General features: G+C 42.4%; 1 protein-coding gene across 1 annotated transcript in view; it reads right to left on the bottom strand.

Annotated features, from left to right (window-relative positions):
- The window catches only part of GALNT16 (polypeptide N-acetylgalactosaminyltransferase 16), a 255,113-nt gene that overhangs the window by 86,365 nt on the left and 148,531 nt on the right, over positions 1 to 20,217 (bottom strand). The window contains exon 3 of the mRNA XM_060762047.2: positions 9,438 to 9,536. Within this exon, the coding sequence (XP_060618030.2) occupies positions 9,438 to 9,536 (99 nt within the window). The remainder of the gene's footprint in view (positions 1 to 9,437; positions 9,537 to 20,217) is intronic.

The following is a 20,217-nucleotide window of genomic DNA, read 5'->3' as shown; positions in this document are numbered from 1 at the left end:
AGCCACTAACTTAGAGATTATTGAGAGAACACTTCTCTAGGGATCTGTAGGTCCTCCAGTAAGATTTTGTGGTCAATGTCTGATGGAGGTTGACAGCAGGGCCATGCTGGAACACCTAGAGATTCCTAGAGAAGTGTTCTGTCAAATAAAAAAAGTTCTTTTATTCATGTTTTTTCCACTTTTGTGGGGGTTCTGCACTTTTAATCCCTGTGAAAATGGAAGTCCTACTGTATAGCTATCTTTCTTTAAGAAAACAACTATATTCAGATAATTCTCTTTTCTTACCTTTCTGTCCTCCCGTCTTCCAATGTTTTCAGATCGGAAACCAAGCTAATGGAATGAGGACAGTAGCTTAAAATAAAACTTGATACTAAAAAGTGTACCTAGCATCTCCTTCCCTGTCTCAAAGCCTTACCAAAAAGCTGCACTTTTTCCCTCTCTCTCCTTTAGAGGCCAACAATGCTATGAAGGAACTGGTAGACCTGCCAGATGTTTTTCTTCCACTAGTCCAGTGCCTATATGATATTGAAGGTCAACACTCACCCCCCAAGTGTGTCAGGGACCGGTAACATATCTCTGTATATTGCCTGCAATTGTTTGTTTCTTTTCTGGAAACTCAACAAAGACTAGTATTGAATGGCTCATGGGCCAGCAGTAGTTCCTGGATGACCATGTGGAATACCAATGCGCTAGAAGGCATAGTTTTATGTGGGCCCAAAGGTATTCTCGAGAAACCAAGACACTGAAGTTGTGAAATCCTTTTTTAACCCCAACACCTTTTAAAATAATCATTTATTTTTCCAAGGCCCTTTTTCTGGAAAAAATATGGAATATTTTATTTTAAACTGAGAAATAAAATGTTTACAACAAGCTGTTCATGTATTTAAACCCTCCAAATTATTTCTGGCTACCACGTAACAGGTAGACTTTTGTGTTTTCGGGAACATTTGATCCAGTTCTGTGTGTCACAATTCACAAAGGATTTTGACAAGCTGGAAAGTGTCCAGAGGAGAGTGACCAGGATAGTCAAAGGTCTGGAAACTTATTCACATGGAGTCATCCTCTTCTATTGCTTTCCTGGGCAGAGACCACTGGAAGTTGTTTTTTTTTTGGGGGGGGGGGGAGGGTTGTTTGCAAACAGATGCCATTAATGGATTATTTGTGTTTGTAAAATAAATACTTTCCAGACTTTCTCCCACCAACAGAGAGGCAAGAGAGGAGCAACGTCATGTAATAAGTCCCAGCTAAAAACACTGTTGTCCTGTTGTAATTACGATTTGGCTGCTTTGTGTGATAAGAGCGTATTCCTCCTGTGCAAACATTTGCTCTCTTTGCTCATAGAGGGTGACTCTGCACTGTCTCATGAAATACCACTTACAAAGGTTGATCAGAACTAAGGAAGCAAATCCTCAGGTATTTCATCTTCACACGTTAACATTTTTTTTTCCGCCACTGCAAGAGCAAACAAATGCCATCATTCCTTCATGGTATTCTCTATGTATTTGAATACCCCAAAGTGTTGTAGTGGAGTTATACTATGGAGAAAAACATGTGGGGTTTGGCGTGTTTGTGTGTGTACACAAAAGCACAGAAATTACACCTGAAAAATGTGCAAAATTGTCACTGGTTTGTCATTCTTTCTGACATAGATTTCTGACTGATAGGAACCACATTTTAAACCTGGGAATAAATCGTTACAAATATTCTTCCCCTTGCTCCATAGAAGCTCCATAGAACTCAATCTATAATAGGAGTATAGATTGAGTTCCAGGATTCACAGGGTTCTCTTGAGGGTATGAGGAAAGATTTTAAAGACTCCACCTTCTGCCAGCAGGCATTTGGAGAAGAATAAGAAGGCTTTGGAAGGTTGTGGGTGGGTGGGTGACTATGAGTTTTAAATGCTATTTTGAGGGTATTTATTCTATTTTAATCTGTTTTTACCACACTGTACTATTTAATTGTTTTTTTAACTTTTGTATTGCACTTTTAAAACTTGACTAAAGTATGGGATTGTTAGCTGCCATAAATCCCCATAGGGAAAAGGGTGGTGTATAAATAAACTTAATAATAATAATAATAATTGAAAAAAATCAGTTTATCTTTATTTTCTTTTATCTCTAATTGAAGTCTATCTGCTGCTACAGTTTGAGAAGGGGGTCTGTGGTTTTCATATGACTGGCAATGGGAGTTTCATAGAACAAAAAAGGTTAAGAACCCATCTGATAGATAATATGAAAAGGGCCAAGCTTAAGCACAACAGGTTAAACCACCAGCTGCAGTCAATCTTGTCAGTTGAAAGGCCACCAGCTCGAAGCCCAAGTCAGGGTGAGCTCCTGGTCTTTAGCCCAATTCAGCCTAACTAGCAGTTTGAAAGCAAACGTGAGTAGATAAATAGATACAGCTTAAAAGCAGGGAGGTATTCTGAGGCACCCATAAGGAATACTGGCCATTTGATCAAAAAAGGAGGAAGTTATGAACAAAAGCTCATTGGCAGGAAGATGGAGTGACAGAACCGAGCACAAAAGTCTCTAAGATGCCGAAGATGGGAAAAACCAAGATCTATATATAATTTTCTGTCTTGTTTATGTATAAAACTTCATTGAATGTTTGCCGCATATGTATGTTCTGTGATCCCCTTGGGATGAGAAGGGCAGAATATAAATACTGCAAACAAACAAACAAACAAATAAACAAATAAATGGTGTATATGGAGCACAAATTTTGTTTTTAGTGTCTATTTACATACCGTATATCCCTGGCAGCCCACCCCCACCCCCGCATTTTAAACTGGCTAATAATTATGGGAGTGAGAGCCAGTGTGGTATAATTGTGGTGTTGGGACTACAACCCTTGGAGACCAGGGTCTGAATTTCTGGCTGACCATGAAAACCAACGGAGTGGCCTTGGGCAAGTCACACTTTCTTTGCTCCAAAAGCAAATCTGTTCTGAACAAATCTTACCAAGGAAACCTACATGATAGGGTCACCTTAGGGTTGCCATAAATCGGAAATGACCTGAATCACAGAACAACAACAATTCTGGGAATGGACCTTCTTTCCTCACTAGCCAATGGAGGAAATAATGAAGCTTCCAAGCTTCCATATTGCTTGAAGAACATAGTTAAATCTCAATGTGTCTTGAAAGTTAGGCCTATTTATCACAAGATAAATTAAATGGAACTTACACTCAGGTAAAACTTACTTGGTGATTTTGGACAGTTCATACTCTCTCAGCCTCAAAGCAAAAGCAACCCCCGTGCAAATACATTTTGCCAAGAGACCCCCATGATAAGTTTGCCTTAGAGGCACAATGACTCAGAAAAGGTACACAACAACATTTGTATAGGAATCCACAGTCCTGTCTCATGAAGCAGAGGCTTCAACAAGCCACAAAACTAAACTTTGAAAAACTTAACATATTTTTTCCTTTTTTTAATAAAATTTCAGAATAGGTATCTTACTAGCCAAATTCCTGTATTGTGGCATTCATATAAGAAAAAAAACCTGTGTAAATCTTGTTTAATATTTAAGGTTATATAACATTATGTTTAAGGAAATAATATTTTAAAAAACTTGAAAGCATGGGAAAACAGTCAAACTGCAAAATGAATCATCCTTAAAATGGGGGGGGGGGGCACGAACCTGCATGTGTTCACTAACCTACATAATATTTTATGTAACTTAATTGTTTCACACATGGCATCAGTGACCAAAATCTATATAAATTGTTCCACAACCATGCTAAAGGTTTTCCTCTGACGTTAAGTTCAGTCATGTCTAACTCTGGGGGTAGATGCTCATCTCAATTTCTAAGCGGAAGAGCCAGCATTGTCCATGGCCGCCTCCAAGGTCATGTGGCCTGCATGACTGCATGGAGTACCGTTACCTTCTCGCTGGAGTGGTACCTATTGATCTACTCACATTTACATGTTTTCAAACTGCAAAGTTGGCACAAACTGGGGCTGACAGCAGAAGTTCACGCCGCTCCCCGGATTCGAACCTGTGACCTTTTGGTCAACAAGTTTAGCAGCTCAGTGGTTTGGCTCCATCCAAAACTAGTAGACTCTAATTTTAAATACTGAACCAGGAAAACCACTCCCCTTGTGTGCTTTCAAGTACTTTCTAACTTGGCAAGGTTTATTCTTTTAAGGCCAAGATAATGTAACTATCCAAGGTTACCCCCTGAGGAATTCAAACACTGGTCTCCCATAGCCCTAGTCTAACATTCAAGTCACTACACCATGATGGCTCTCCACTAGGATCATGCAGTCTACTTTTTCTGAAATCAAATATTGAATCAAAGGGTGACTTAAGCAATCAACTGAAACTGATGAATAATTACTAACTTTGTCTGAAAATCAAGCTGGAAAAAGCCATCAAAATAGCTTTATTTCCAGTATCAAATATGATGTGTCAAAAGCAGGTATTTTGCTAAAGCCAGAATGCTCAGGGTGAATCTACACTGTAAAATTAATGCAGTTTGACACTTCATTAACTGCTATGGCTCAAGGCTTTGCAAAAATGGAAATTGTAGTTTGGTAAGGGACCAGCATACTGTGGCAGAGAAAGTTAAAACCTTGTAAAACTACATTTCCCATGTTCTATAGAATTACACTCTGGCAGTTAACATGGCGTCAAATTTTACAGTTTAGACACAACCTCAGTTAGAATTTGTATTGAGTCATATTCTAATATTCAAATACCCAATGCAAATGTTGGGCATTTCTGCACCTCTCCATCTATTGTGATTGCACACAGCTTTCACCTTCATCCATAGGAATGTCTATTGCTAGTTCTTACCACTATGTGCTACTTGTATATTATTTATATTATTATTAGGGCATTTATATCCCGTCCAATCTCACCTCCACAGAGGGACTCAGGGCAGCTAACAACCAGTACAGCATAGTGCCCACAATAAGAAAAGCATAAATATACATAATATAAAAACAATATAAAAACATTAAATACAACGCTGAATTCAGTCACTTGTATGATTATACTGTACACAGATAATACATACTCAAAAATGCAATAGTACACAATATCTGAAAGTCTGCAGAGACTAAATTAGAAGGTATCAGTGGCTGAACTTCAGAGGCAGCTATGACCATCAAACCTATATTTTGACAGAAGAGCTCAGATTTCTGCTTTGAGACATGAAGTAGCCCCATTCGAGTTGCTCAAAGTTCTGTCAGAAATGACAAGTGCAACTCTAATGTCTGAACTGTCAGTTTATACAAGAGCACCATGGAATGGATCACACATCTTTAATTAGGAATGCTGTGATAACAAACTATGTTGCCCAGCTTGACACGATCCACTTTTATTTTGTAAAGTGCAAAGCTCTATTCAGGAGTGTCGGCAATGCTATTTCTTTTGAAAATTCCCCTTAATCCAACATGTTTCTTTTACACTACCACCAAATTTCCTTCTGCTCCTTAATCCTGAGTGGATTGGATAATTATCATGTTTCCTAATTAATAAAATTGCTCTCAAGGGGGAAAATGTATTCTTTCTTGAAAATTTTGTTACAAGACAAAAATGGGTGGGTTGTGCCCTGGTTCATGTACATTTGTGCTTTGGCCTGCCCTAACCAGCTTTCTAAAAAGTAAGATTACTGTATTACCTAATAGATTGAGTTTTATTGTCAAGTTCCACGGTAACAAAAACACAAAGTAGTGGAGTCTCGGGAGAAAAACCCAAGAAGAAATTTTGCAATTCTTCTGATGGAAATTTATTTTATTTATTTGTCGTGTCAGGACAACCAGTCAAATTATATTATATTTCTAACAGAACAAAGCAAACAGACAAAATACAAAATTTGTGAGTTTGGTAGTTGATTAAATGTCCTTTGACCAGTATCTGGTCACTTGGAGTGCTTCTGGTGTTGCTGCAAGAGGGTCCTCCATTGTGCATGTGGCAGGGCTCAGGCTGCATTGCAGCAGATGGTCAGTGGTTTGCTCTTCTCCACACTCGCATGTCGAGGATTCCACTTTGTAGCCCCATTTCTGACGGTTGGCTCTGCATCTCGTGGTGCCAGAGCGCAGTCTGTTCAGTGCCTTCCAAGTCGCCCAGTCCTCTGTGTGCCCAGGGGGGAGTCTCTCATTTGGTATCAGCTGTTGATTGAGGTTCTGGGTTTGAGCCTGCCACTTTTGGACCCTTGCTTGCTGAGGTGTTCCAGCGAGTGTCTCTGTAGATCTTAGAAAACTATTTCTTGATTTAAGTCGTTGACGTGCTGGCTAATACCCAAACAGGGGATGAGCTGGAGATGTCTCTGCCTTGGTCCTTTCACTATTGGCTGCTACTTCCCGGCGGATGTCAGGTGGTGCAATACCGGCTAAGCAGTGTAATTTCTCCAGTGGTGTAGGGCGCAGACACCCCGTGATAATGCGGCATGTCTCATTAAGAGCCACATCCACTGTTTTAGTGGGGTGAGATGTGTTCCACACTGGGCATGCATACTCAGCAGCAGAGTAGCACAGCGCAAGGGCAGATGTCTTCACTGTGTCTGGTTGTGATCCCCAGGTTGTGCCAGTCAGCTTTCGTATGATATTGTTTCTAGCACCCACTTTTTGCTTGATGTTCAGGCAGTGATTCTTGTAGGTAAGAGCACGGTCCAGAGTGACTCCCAGGTATTTCGGTGCACTGCAATGCTCCAGTGGGATTCCTTCTCAGGTGATCTTCAGAGCTCGGGATGCTTGTCTGTTCTTGAGATGAAAGGCACATGTCTGTGTTTTGGATGGGTTGGGGATCAGCTGGTTTTCCCTGTAATAGGCAGTAAGAGCACCTAGAGCTTCGGCGACCTTCTGCTGTTGGAAATAATTATTGTAAAAGGGAGCAGGCCCAGCAAAGAGTACATGGGTTGGAATGAGTAATCTATGAGATGCTGTGGTTAAGCATTACATGCAATGTACCTGTGATAATGCTAAAGGGGTGGAACATGCAATAAGAAGAAGGGGTATGTAGGCATGTTATTGATTTTACTGTTTTTATACATTTTACTGTTATATGTTTTTAATTGTGTCACTTGTAACCTTTATTTATATTGGACTTCGTCCCCATGTAAGCCGCCCGGAGTTCCTTTGGGGAGATGGAGGCAGAATACAAGTTATTGTTATAGTTATAGTTATTTTTATTACTGATAATAAAGTTATTGTTATTATTCGGAATGCAACAAAATTAGTACACAGCAAACAAGATCACTATGCTGGTTGTTGTATTGGATCACATGTCGGACACTTCCCAAGTGTCTAGGACTATGTGATATATTGGTGAATAATACATGCAGATCCCAGTAGGGTGGCCTGTTGCAGCTGACAGATAGTAATTTTGTCAGTGGCGATTGTATTTAAGTGCAGGCCAAGGTCTTTAGGCACTGCACTTAGTGTGCCGATCACCTTGACTGGAACCACCTTGACTGGCTTGTGCTAGAGTCTTTGCAGTTCGATCTTTAAATCCTCATATCATGTCAGCTTTTCCAGTTGTTTCTCTTCAATCCTGCTGTCGCCTGGGATTGCAACATTGACGATCCATACTTGGTTTTTTAACACAATTGTGAGGTCAGGAGTATTGTGCTCCAAAACTCTGTCAGTCTGAATTCGGAAGTCCCAGAGTAGTTTGACATGTTCATTTTCTGTAACTTTATTATTTATTTATTTAATATTTTCTTGCTTTCTACTAGGATGGGTTTGTAGCACCTGAACACGCTTATAGGCCATTATGTGGTAAAGTCCTTAAACTACAAAAGCTTATGCAACCAACTTTGTTCTCTATTAGTCTTTAAGGTACTTATATAAATGTTCATAGGACATGTATGTCTTTGTATTTTTTATTATTTCATTTTTGCAGTGCAAACTATAGTAGGTACTAGGCTGTAGCCTTTTTATAGTTCAGACAGAGGTTGGTTTAACAGCACTGTCTAAAACGAAAACTGTGGGAAGCAGTTTTCCCCCCTCTTTTTCTGTACTTGTTCTTTTATTTGAACCTGAATAACATTCTTTGAGCTCATGGAAGTTGTGACCCGCCAGTACATGGGAACCTACTTTTGAGTAATGGATTTCTCTGAAACTATACTTCACATCTCACTCATGGAAAGAAAGAGCAGTACAAAAATAAATCTTTAATATAATGGATTCAAAGTTATTTTTCCTAGTCATAAACTAAGTTTTAATTTATGGCATTAGTTGATTTCAACATCTCTGCTTGCTCACACATTTAATAACTGTGTGTATTGTACAATAATACACTGTTATCTATATTCCGCTTTATCTCCCCAGAGGGACTCAGATGGGTTTACAGTATACAATATACAAATATGAGGCAAACATTAAATGCCTTTTACACACAGTGAACGACATACAACACAGACAAAGGTAAAGGCCTTCCCCTTTCTTCCATCTCCGGTGTCTGGAGGCAGTGCTCAATTCCGGCCATGGGGAGGTGCTCCTATTCCATTTTTCCATGCCAAGGAGCCTGTTGTCCACAGACATCTCTGATTGTGTTGCCAGCATGTATGCATATCTGCAGGGGGCACCCTTTTACCTTCCGCCAAGGCGGCACCTATTAATCTACTCACATTGCATGCTTTTGAACTGCTAGGGCTGACAGTCGGGAGCTCAGCTCAACTTGTGGCTTCAAACTGCCAACCTTCCAGTCAGCAGATTTCCTGCAGCTAGCGGTTTAGCCTGTTGTGCCCCCATGGGTTATTTTGGTTTATACAAAAACGAAAAAACTAAGGACTTCATCACATGGAGGTCAAGAAGCCTGGGGACAACGGGGGAACCATGGGACAGCGCCCAGCTTCGTCACCATTGTGGGCTGTCATCCTACAACATTTCCGTGCTGTCCCTGGCTTACTTGCGTGCTGTCCCTGGCTTCTTCAATGATGAGATGGGTGGTCATCTGTCTCCTCAGGGCTTCCTCTTTGCGCGCTGCCAGGATGGAATCCAACAGAGCCCTGCCAAAAGTAGCCCTCCATCATTTGATGGGTTCCAGTGGACTCTGTCCTGCTAGCATGCTGGCAGCATGCTAAAATGGGGAAAATGGACCCAGATCTTCTACACACTGACACTAGCAAAGCAAACATACTGATACTTAAGATACCAATGAATGTGGAAAACAGTGCAGTTAATTAGCTTAATTATGTATCAGTTGGTGTTCAATGAACAAAGAGCCTACAGATTTGTACAACAGCAGGAGCAGAGGTTCCTCTGATGGGACTCAACAGCCCAGATTGTATCCACTCTACTTGGATGAAAGTCCTACTTAATCCAGTAGGATTCTTTTCCTACTAAGTATGCTTGCGATTGCCTCTCTACAGCTCAGTCTTAAAACTCTTTATTCATTACTAAGCCTCACTGATTTCAGTGAGATATCCAGGCAGGTAGTCTTAGAATTTTGAACCGTATAACCCAGGAGACCTAAAATATGGTTTACCTTGTCACTGTGCGGAGTAAGGTGGAGCGAGCCTCGTTATGAAAAGTGATGATGATGCTTGTGGATGGCAGGTCCGCACCATAGTGTATGGAGGCACACCTATAACACAGGAGAGAAGGAGTTTTGATTAGATCGATTATGTCTCTAATTGCCTGGGGAATTTGTTTTGAGGAGGGAGATCAAAGCCTCCCGCCAAGCTCCCAGAATTTCATGCACGTATTTACCAAACAGATGGTAACTGTGAATCCTGATACACTGACAGCACTTTTCTCACACAGCATCTTTTATGTGAGAGCAATTCATCACACTCTGATAGTGCTGACTGCAGAGCTAGGTTAACATCTATGTTGGCTTCACAGGGGGAAAAGAAGAAGAAAAAACATTGATCCAAGCAACTGGAATTTTCTAAAGGTTCTCTCTTGGGGTGCAAATTGGGCGAGGGAAACAAATGTCAACAATCTAGGTGGCTATAAACTGACTGGTACATTTGCTTCCAATATGAACTCAAAAGGAGTGAATGAGATGGTATGACAAAGAATATGCATATATTTTCCTTGTTTCTCTACCCTACCTTTCCCCCTTGTTCTTTCACTTCTTTGCTGTTCCACATAAAAAGGGATAACTGTTATATGAAAACCTGTTTCACAAAAACAGTTACAAACAACAAATAAAATAAATGCCAAATGTACATGCCCATTCATCCATTCAAGACGCTGTGCCAAAGTTTGGGGTGAATTTTTACTTATGCTTTAGAAATTGCAAAGCTGTGAAGCCGAAGTGAGGTTAATTCTCATGATTCTGCAATATATTTTTGTCTTGCTTACTATTAAAAGATTCACATGCTGTCTCTGAACTTGTCACAGTTGTGCCAAGATCTGCCAGAATTCCAATGTGCTATTTTTATGAATATGACTTTTAATAGACATTAAAATAAATAAAAATTCCAAAAATAAATGGTTTTTTTTGGGGGGGGGACACCCTACTGCAATTAAACCGGTACAGGCAGTCCTTGAGTTACAAACATCCAACTGACAATTTACTCCTAGTTAAGAACTGGGGGGAGCAGTGAGACAATAGAAAGTGAGAAAAATCTACCCCTCAGAAGGGAAATTTACCTCTGAAAGAATTATCATGGGGGAAAGGTGCTTCAACTGAAGCTTTATCACCCATCCTTTTCCCACAACAAGTCAATTTTTGAAGTCAATTTTTTTTCCGTGTCAGGAGCAACTTGTGCTGGCAGGACTGAAGATCGACAGGTTGCAGGTTCGAATCTGGGGAGAGCGCAGATGAGTTCCCTCTGTCAGCTCCGACTCTCCATGCAGGGACATGAGAGAAGCCTCCCACAAGGATGGTAACAACATCAAAACATCCGGGCGAGCCTTGGGCAACGTCCTTGCAGACGGCCAGTTCTCTCACAACAGAAGCAACTTACAGTTTCAAAGTCCAATGATCACAAGGACAGAAAGTGAGGTGAAATCTTCTGAACGGCCACATACAGCAAAACAAGCACCACAAGGGTGTTAATCCTTCCCTATGATATCGAAAGCTATAAGATATATGTTTTTAGCTAGAGTAACACATTCCACTTCTGTGCAGCATGCTCGTAATAAAGTGATGTCAGGAGATGGCATTCTCTTCCTCCGCCCCCCCCCCCCCCATTCCTGAGCTATCTGTTTTATGTTTATTTTATATTTTACAGTTATATTTCACTCTTTTGCTTTTCTTTTCTCAATTTGCAAAATTGATGTACATAAATAAATAAAGGACCGGCAGAAGTGTGGGAAGGCAGGGTTAAGAGGGCATGTGGAAGTACGATCACAGAACTGTGGATCGTTGAAGTGATGCAATTATGCAGAAGAAGAGAAGTACAATATTGAAAGTGCTCATCCCAGTATGTATTTATGAAAGTGTGACTGCATGAAATAGCAGTTTTGTGCAATATCCTAAATCTATGAAGGCTTATGCTACAATTTCTAACTCTCAATCAGTCTCAAAGTTGCTGCAATATCCCCCTGCATACTGCTAATTCAAACCATGGGCCCTTCGACATAGCCATATAACCATGAATTCAAGGCAGATAATCCACAACATCTGCTTTGAACTGGATTATCTGAGTCCACACTGCCATATAATCCAGTTCAATATGGATTTAATACAGCTGTGTGGAAAGGGCCTAACATAGCTATCTCATTAATTCAATTTTGAGTGAACGCCATATCAGCATTCAGAAATAGTTTGTTAAAACCTATTATCCTAAATTTATTAAAGTGCTGAACGACAATGTTAATTTGTGTTGTTTCAATCATTTCATGCCAACAACATGACTTCAGGGTATTGATTAATATTTCTCGGTGCTTTAATTTGTTACAGGGAATTTGTAATAATTTTAAACTATATTGCTTCATTTAACAATTTAATGATTCAGCAAATCAATTCATTTCATTTTGAGGAATTCTCACTATTTTAATGTTAACAAATTAATTTTTTTTCTTGACTTAACTTTATTTCTATAATGTTAACATTTCTAAGTATGATCTCAGACAATTCTTGGAGCAGCCTTTGAACCTACTCTGTTTCCAGCCCCTTCTCCCCCAGCTTCATCCAAAGCCTCTTAAATTCTGCTCCTTCACCTAAACCAAGGGTGGGCACATGTCCTCCTACTGATCTCCAAACCCCAACCCTCTGAAAAGACTTCATTCCTTTAAAAGCAGGGTACTAAATCTATTTTATTTCCATATGGGCCTTTAAAAAAACTGGACATAATCCAGTCAATTGTGGATTTTTTTTAACAGGGCCTCTAAATACTTTTGGAAGGCTGAGCGAAGGAAGATAGTCGCTTTTGAACTATGGTATTGGAGGAAAATTCTGAGAGTGCCTTGGACCGCAAGAAGATCAAACCAGTCCATATTCCAGGAAATAATGCCCAGCTGCTTACTGGAGGGAAGGGTATTAGAGGCAAAGATGAAGTACTCTGCTACATAATGAGAAGACAGGAAAACTTGGAGAAGATAATGATGATGGGGAAAATGGAAGGAAAAAGGAAGAGAGGCCAACCAAGGACAAGAGGGATGGATGATATCCTTGAAGTGATTGGCTTGACCTTGAAGGAGCTGGGGATGGAGACGGCCAACAGGGAGATCTGGCCTGGGCTGGTCCATGAGGTCTTGAGAAGCCAGAAGCGACTGAATGAATAAATAACAACAAAAATACATTTGAATTATAAAAACATTGGATGAAATTGCCAATCATGGCTTCAGGAGGTGTTATTGGCCATGTTGCATGCTGGGACAGAAAAAAAACATGGGGATGGACTGTTTCCTCCATCCACGGCTGTTTTCTATCTAACAATCTAGACCCTTGAACCTATGGGAACCAGCATGAAATAGTGGTTAACATTAGACCAATTCACCACTAAGCCATAGAACTTACTGGGAGATCTTTGATCAATCCCTTTGATCAATCAGTCTGGCCTATTTAACATGGTTGTTATAAAGTGGGGGAAAGGAGAGCTATGTGCGCTGCTTAAAGGAAAGGATGGGTATAAAAGTAAGCAACAGATTAATGAAAGTTCTTCTTTCTTCAAGTCCCACCTGGCCTATAAACTCCTTCTGGAACAGAATCCATAGTCAGTCTTTCAGAAGAGGCTGCTAAGTTCCTGTGCTTTTTGACACTATTGCTTGGTTAATGATCTGTAGGTCACAGAGGTGGAGGAATGTTCTCTGTTTCTCAAACCACAGGTTCTGGCATTTTAACTAAGGGCTTTATCACATGGGACAGGCAAACTGGCATCTCAGCCTGTTTATTAATCATACAATGCCATGTGCATCCCACTGTGGGTCTGCCTCCCACTCCCACAATTAATTCCCCATCCCTAGCTATGAATGGTCAAAAGCTGCCAACAGCTCCCAATCCTGCTGATTCACTATTCCCATGACGGCTGTTCCATATATATAATTTCAGTATTAAAAGCAAAAAAGGGAAGAAGATAGAGAGAGAAATCTTGGCCTTTTTTGTTTTTAATCTGAATTTGCACAATTACACGAAAAATTAAAAATAATAAAGGAGGTGCCATGGGCTTTCAGTGGGCATAATTTCAGACCATGGCTCTCAATTTTCTTCAAAGTGTTGGCAGTCCTTGTTGAAGCTGTTGGGGGTTATTTATTTATTTATTTATTTATTTACAGTATTTATATCCCGCCTTTCTCAGCCCGAAGGTGACACAAGGCGGCTTACAAGTTGGCAGCAATTTGATGCCACAGCAGACATAAAATATAGTTTAAAAACATTTAGCATATAATATAAAACCATACAAAAACCATTAAAAACATAAATCATCAGCGTCTTCTTACTAAACTCATTTTCCAGTTGCATCGTCTAAGTCATTCCATAGTTACATATTTACCTATTATGCAACATCTGCAAAAGCTTGTTCAAAGAGCCAAGTTTTGAATTTTTTACAAAATGTCAGGAGGGAGGGGGCTGATCTAATATCCCTAGGGAAGGCATTACACACCACCAGTAGTGCCACCACTGAGAAGGCCCTGTCTCTCGTCCCTGCCAGACACACCTGTGAAGGAGGTGGGTCTGAGAGCAGGGCTCCGCAGACAATCTTAAAGTCCTAGATGGTTCATATGGAGAGATACATTTGGACAGGTAAGCTGAATTCAGTTGCATATGTCTTCAGCTTATAACCCACAGACAGATGGACAGGAGGAATGGACCAATGCCATGTTGGAACAGTATCTGTGTTGTTTTGTGAACTATCAGCATGATAACTGGGGCTTCTTGCTGCCACTGACTGTTGGGGTTCAGCCTGAGTTTGAACTTGAACCTGATTCTCTGTTTGTTCCTCCTGATGCTAATGAAAATATATTTACTGATGCTAATGAAAATGTACTTCCTGATGCTAATGAAAATGTACCTCTTGATGCCAATGCTCCTGAAATTAGTGAGGAAGAAACTTCTGTAGATTTGGAAAATGAAAGTACCAGTGTTCATGAGAATGTTTCAGAGGGAAGCCATGACCTTTCACTCCCTTCTGCACTTGGTAACTTTAATGAGTATAGAAGGGGCCAGATCTGGCAGGACAGAAGTAAATCACCCAGCTTGCGAAGGTCTTCCCAATTAAAAGAAATACAAACAACGGCTTCAAAGTAGGGAGGCGTTTCATGGAACCAATTCTTCGGCTTTAAGTGCCTTCCGCCGGGCTGACTTTCTCAGTTCAGGCATCGTTTCAGATTGATGAAGACCTTGGCAGTTCTCCCAGTTTCCCTGGCCATCGTCTTGAAAGATTTCTAGGATATCAAGTACGGTTAGTGGATTGCTAACAGGTTCCAGTATTTTTCAGTGTGGCTTTCGGTTTTGTTTTTGTCCATTTAACTTCATGTTTGCTGATTTTGCTGTGGCTTTTGACTTGCATTTTTCCTTTATTTTGTAACCATTTTTCTTCAATAAAAAGGAATGTTTTTCACAGTCAAGTGTGGTGGATAGTTATCTTAGGGCCTCATTTCCTGCTCTGGATTGCAACACTGATGGAGTTTGCTTATAATAATGCAATCCACACTTTGCTTATAATAATGTAGTCCATACTTTTCAAATAATGGTTATCATTCTCAGTTTTTCCTTTTTTTTATAATTTTTTAAAAAGTTTATTGTGTATTAGAAACAAACAACCCTCCACCCCCACACCCATGAATCCATCACCTAAGACTTCCAACATATTATATGTGGAACATATACCAATTATGTGGGAAAGTGGCATAAGTTAGATGCTGGAAGCAATTGTTACAGCCTGGATCTTTGCTGGTTAACCTTTACTTTCATGTGTGGAATACGTTTTGGCTTGCAGCCTTGGTATTGATAAGATTACTTACCTTTGAACATTTTAGAAAGGACTTTGGACTAGAATCATAGAATCATAGAGTTGGAAGAGACCTCATGGGCCATCCAGTCCAACCCCCTGTCAAGGAACAGTAAAATTGCATTCAAAGCACCTCCAACAGATGGCCATACAGCCTTGGTTTAAAAGCCTCCAAAGAAGGAGCCTCCACCACACTCCGGGGCAGAGAGCTCCACTGCTGAACGGCTCTCACAGTCAGGAAGTTCTTCCTCATGTTCAGGTGGAATCTCCTTTCTTGTAGTTTGAATCCATTGTTCCGCATCGTAGTCTCCAGGGCAGCAGAAGACAAGCTTGCTCCCTCCTCCCTATGATTTCCTCTCACATACTATTCTTGTGTTGTGTTGCTGTGAATGACCTTGGACGGTTATGGACTATGATACAGTGTGCAGCTGTTTAACAATAATTTGGTGGACAGGACTCTGGCAGGAACCACAGCTGTGCAGGAAGGTGGGAGTTACAAGGGTGTGTGGAAGTACGATTACGGGGCCACAAAATGGTGAATTGGCACAATTGGTTTATTTATTTTGTATCAAAAGCATTGCATAAATTAGTGTAAAACTGATAAAAATAGAAGGAGCGCAGCTGGCTAAAAATATCCTTTGACCAAAAATGGGCAACAGCAATGGCATTGTCTTAGCCTCCAACAACTCTTCCTCTGTACATGAGGCAGGGCACAGTGGACAAGCGTAAAGATGCAGAGTTGTCTGTTCTGCTCCACAATCACACATGGTGTGGGATTCTTTTAGCTAGTACTATTGGTGAGAGGTGTGATATCAAAGGTGTTCAACCTAATATGTATCCAATCCATTATCAATAATAACACAATTGTAGTGAAATAGCAGGTTCATGTGATAAAATCCATAGTAGCCTTGGTGGTCACTCTACAAACTAGCCAACTCTTATTCTCCCAGTAAACTAATTACTAATTAGAGAAAACTCCATAGCTTTCCTGTCATTGGTCACTTTGAACATTCCTGTGTTTGTACATTCAGTATGCACACTCTGGTGTAAGCTCACAGCAGCCGCTCCCAGAAATGACACAGGACGCCAATCCGTGATCAAACAGGAAACTTTTACTACTGGATGCATATACACAATGAAAGCCAGGATTGGCACACGGACGCAAGTCAACCCTTATATACCCTCCCCCACAGTCGAATCCCCTCTTCCCGCCTGACAAAGATCCCGCGCAATATTCCCCGCCAAACCACCAACGGCCCCTCCCAAGGCCACCAGCTGCAATTCCTTATCAGTTCTCCATGTCAGGAATCCGGTTTTTTGCGCCAACATCCAAGGCCAGGAAACCGAGTCCTGACATAATGTCCCCCTCCACCTCTTCTTCTTCCTGGAAGGGAAACATACGTCACCATTATGTCCCTTCTTTGTCTAGCGGGCCTTGGTATTTCTTTAGCAAATTACAATGGAATGTCGGATGTACCTTCCCCAATGTCTTAGGGAGTTTCAGAGTATATGTCACTTCATTTATTTTGCTAGAAATCCTGAAGGGACCAATATATTTGGGAGACAATTTCCGAGAGGGGGTATTTAGCTTGAGGTTTTTTGTGCTCAGCCACACTAGATCCCCCTCCTCCAACTTATCACCTTCCCTCCTCTTTCGATCTGCAAACAGTTTATATTTTCGTTGGGCCTCTCGTAGTGATTTTGCCACCTCCTCCCAGTTCGCCTTCATCTTGTCAGGCCATCCTTCCTTCCCCCCCAGCTCTTCCCCCCAACTCGGCAGTTTGGGTAAAGGGGTTACTTCCATGCCGTACACTATTTCAAAGGGGGATTTCCCTGTGGATGCGTGACAGGCTCCATTATACGCAATTTCTGCAAACGGGAGTAAATCGGCCCAATCGGTTTGGCATTGGTTTGTGTATGTCCTTAGGAACAGCCCCAAGGTCTGTTGCGTGCGTTCGACCCCCCCATTGGTCATGGGATGGAACGCTGAACTCAGGGTCCGTTCCACCCCCATCAACTGCATGAACTCTTCCCAGAACCGGGCCGTAAATTGCACCCCTCGGTCACTAATCACCTGGTCTGGACAACCATGTAACCGATAGATGTGTTTGATGAATAGCTCAGCCAATTTCTCTGCAGATGGTAATTTAGGCAGCGCTATGAAATGCGCTTGCTTTGAGAACAGATCCATTACCGTCCATATGTAACGTTGACCTCGGCTAACTGGGAGTTCGCCCACAAAGTCCATAGCAATTACCCTCCACGGTTGTGATGGTTCTGCCACCTTTTGCAATAACCCCGTTGGTTTTTGTGGGGTTGTCTTACTCTGTGCACACGCATCGCACCGGGATACATACATTTTGGTGTCATTCCTCATCCCTGGCCACCAACACTGACGTGCCAACATTTTTAGGGTTTTCGTTACTCCCCAGTGTCCCGCTCCCTTACTGCCGTGGCATCTGACCATCATTTTTTCCCTCAGGTTGCCTGGGATGTATAACTTTCTATGTACAAATCCCAACCCATCCTTCCATTCCACCTTTTCCTTATTTCTTTCCAGCCACTCATCCTCCCTGCATGCCTGCCTTATCTCCTCCTCCCATCCTCCGTCTTTGCTCTCAACCCCCACCAGCCTCTGGCTGCGTTCCGTTTGCGCTCGTGTTTGCACTGCCATGCCCCACTGCCGTTCTGAGAATATGCTCCCCTTCGGGGTTCGCCCCCTCCCTTCATCCTCTGGCATTCTCGACAACGTGTCTGCGACCACATTTTGTTTCCCCTTTTGGAAACGCAGCTTAAAATCAAATCTACTGAAATACTGAGCCCATCTTATTTGTTTTGCTGACAATTGCCTGGGTGAGGTGAGGTATTGTAAGTTTTTATGGTCGGTCCACACTTCAAAGGGGATGCCGCTTCCCTCTAGTAGGTGCCTCCACGTTTCTAGAGCCCTCACCACTGACAGAGCCTCCTTCTCCCACACCGGCCAGTTCCGTTCGGTTTCGCTGAACTTTTTTGAGATGAACCCGCAGGGTTTCAACCTCCCTTCTGGGTCCCTTTGCATCAGGGCCGCCCCGTAAGCCCAATCTGATGCATCACAATGGATTATGAATGGTTTGGTCAAATCGGGGTGGATTAACACTGGTTCCTCAGTGAACCTGCATTTCAGTTCTTCAAAAGCTTTTTGGCACTCTGCTGACCAATTTAGTTTCGCTCCCGGGGACCGCACTTTCACCGTTTCCCCCTTTCCCTTTGTTTTGAGTAGTTCAGTTAAGGGCAATGTTATCTGCGCAAAGTCCTCTATGAACCCCCGGTAGAAATTTGCAAATCCGAGGAATGATTGCAACTGTTTGCGCGTTTGGGGAGGGCTCCACCCCCTGACATCCTCCACCTTTGCCGGATCCATTGCTATCCCTCCCTTGGATATCCGGTACCCCAGGAAGTCTATCTGTTCCTTATTGAACTCACATTTTGATAGCTTTGCAAACAGTTTTGCCTCCCTCAATTTCTGGAGCACCTCTCTCACCAATTTGACATGAGATTGTCTATCCCGGGTAAACACAATTACATCATCCACAAAACAAAACACCCCGCGATACAATAATGGGTGTAGCACCTCATTAATCATTTGCATAAATGCTGATCCAGAGCCTTTGAGCCCGAACGGACAAATTAAATATTCAAAATGGCCCAGCGCACAGGCAAACGCCGTTTTCCATCTGTCCTCAGGCCTTATGCGCAACTTGTGATAGGCCTCGATCAAGTCAATTTTCGTGAACACCCTTGCTTCTGACAACCTCGATAGCAAGTCCTTGGTTAGTGGCATGGGGTAGTTGTTGGTGGTACTCACTGCATTCAGCCCCCTATAGTCCACGCACAGTCTAACGAACCGTCCTTTTTGTGCCTGAACAGCACTGGGGCTCCCAAGGGTGACTCGGATGGCCTTATAAACCCTCGGGCCAAGTTCTTTTCAATATATTTTCTCAGTTCCTCCATCTCCTTGACCGACATTGGGTACAATTTACTCCTAGGCAACTTAGCATCCTCATTGAGTTCAATCTTTACTTCGACCCTCCTAGGAGGGGGAAGCTGGTCCGCCTCCTTTTCGTCAAATACATACTCAAAGTCTCTGTATTCAGGGGAAATTTCCTGCACCCCACCCGCCGTGTTTTCTTCCCCCTTGCAACATTTTCCTCTTTCTTCGCTCTGGAATGTTATGCTGCCTTCCCTCCAATTGATCTGTGGGTTGGCTTCCTTTAACCATGGCATCCCCAGTATTACATTGTAAGTAGCCATAGGGGATACGACAAAGGTTATGCTGCCTTCCCAGCTCCCCACTTTACATCTCACTTCTCCCACTTCAAACCGTGCCGGGGCCCCAGCCGCCACTGACCCATCTAGCTGCGAGAATGCTATGGGGCTCTGCAAGGGGGTTTTCTCACATTTCAGTTCGTCTGCTAACTCTGGGGCCATAATGTTTCTTGAGCAGCCGCAATCCATGAGAGCTTTGCAGCTGGCCCACTTCCCCTCCCCTTCTAGCCTGATCGGGAATACTAGCATTCCTGGGCTGTGACTCACCAGATCTCCCACTGGGGCCCTAGAAGGGGGGCTCTCCTCCGCTCTCTTCCCTGCAGCCGGTTTGAACTTTGGGAAATGGGACTCTCCCCCTTTCCTTTGTCGGCATTCGGCAGCCCGATGGCCCAGGCGACCGCATACATAACAGCCGCCCCTCTGCTCCTTGGGCCCTCCGGTTGGGGCTTTCCCGACCGTGCCTCTCTCTGTCCTCCGACTCTCCTCCTTTGCTCTCGTCTGCTGCGGCGCCGCTCCTTGATGCCTCTTGACCTGTGCCAAGGTCGTCTCGATGCGGCCGGCCAGCTCAATCCATCCACCTATCTCCTCCGGGTCGTCGCGATGAAGCGCCCAGGT

The sequence above is a fragment of the Anolis sagrei genome, chromosome 1 (genome assembly GCF_037176765.1).
Source record: "Anolis sagrei isolate rAnoSag1 chromosome 1, rAnoSag1.mat, whole genome shotgun sequence".
NCBI classification, from domain to species: domain Eukaryota; kingdom Metazoa; phylum Chordata; class Lepidosauria; order Squamata; family Dactyloidae; genus Anolis; species Anolis sagrei.
This window is presented reverse-complemented; position numbering and strand designations above follow the sequence as displayed.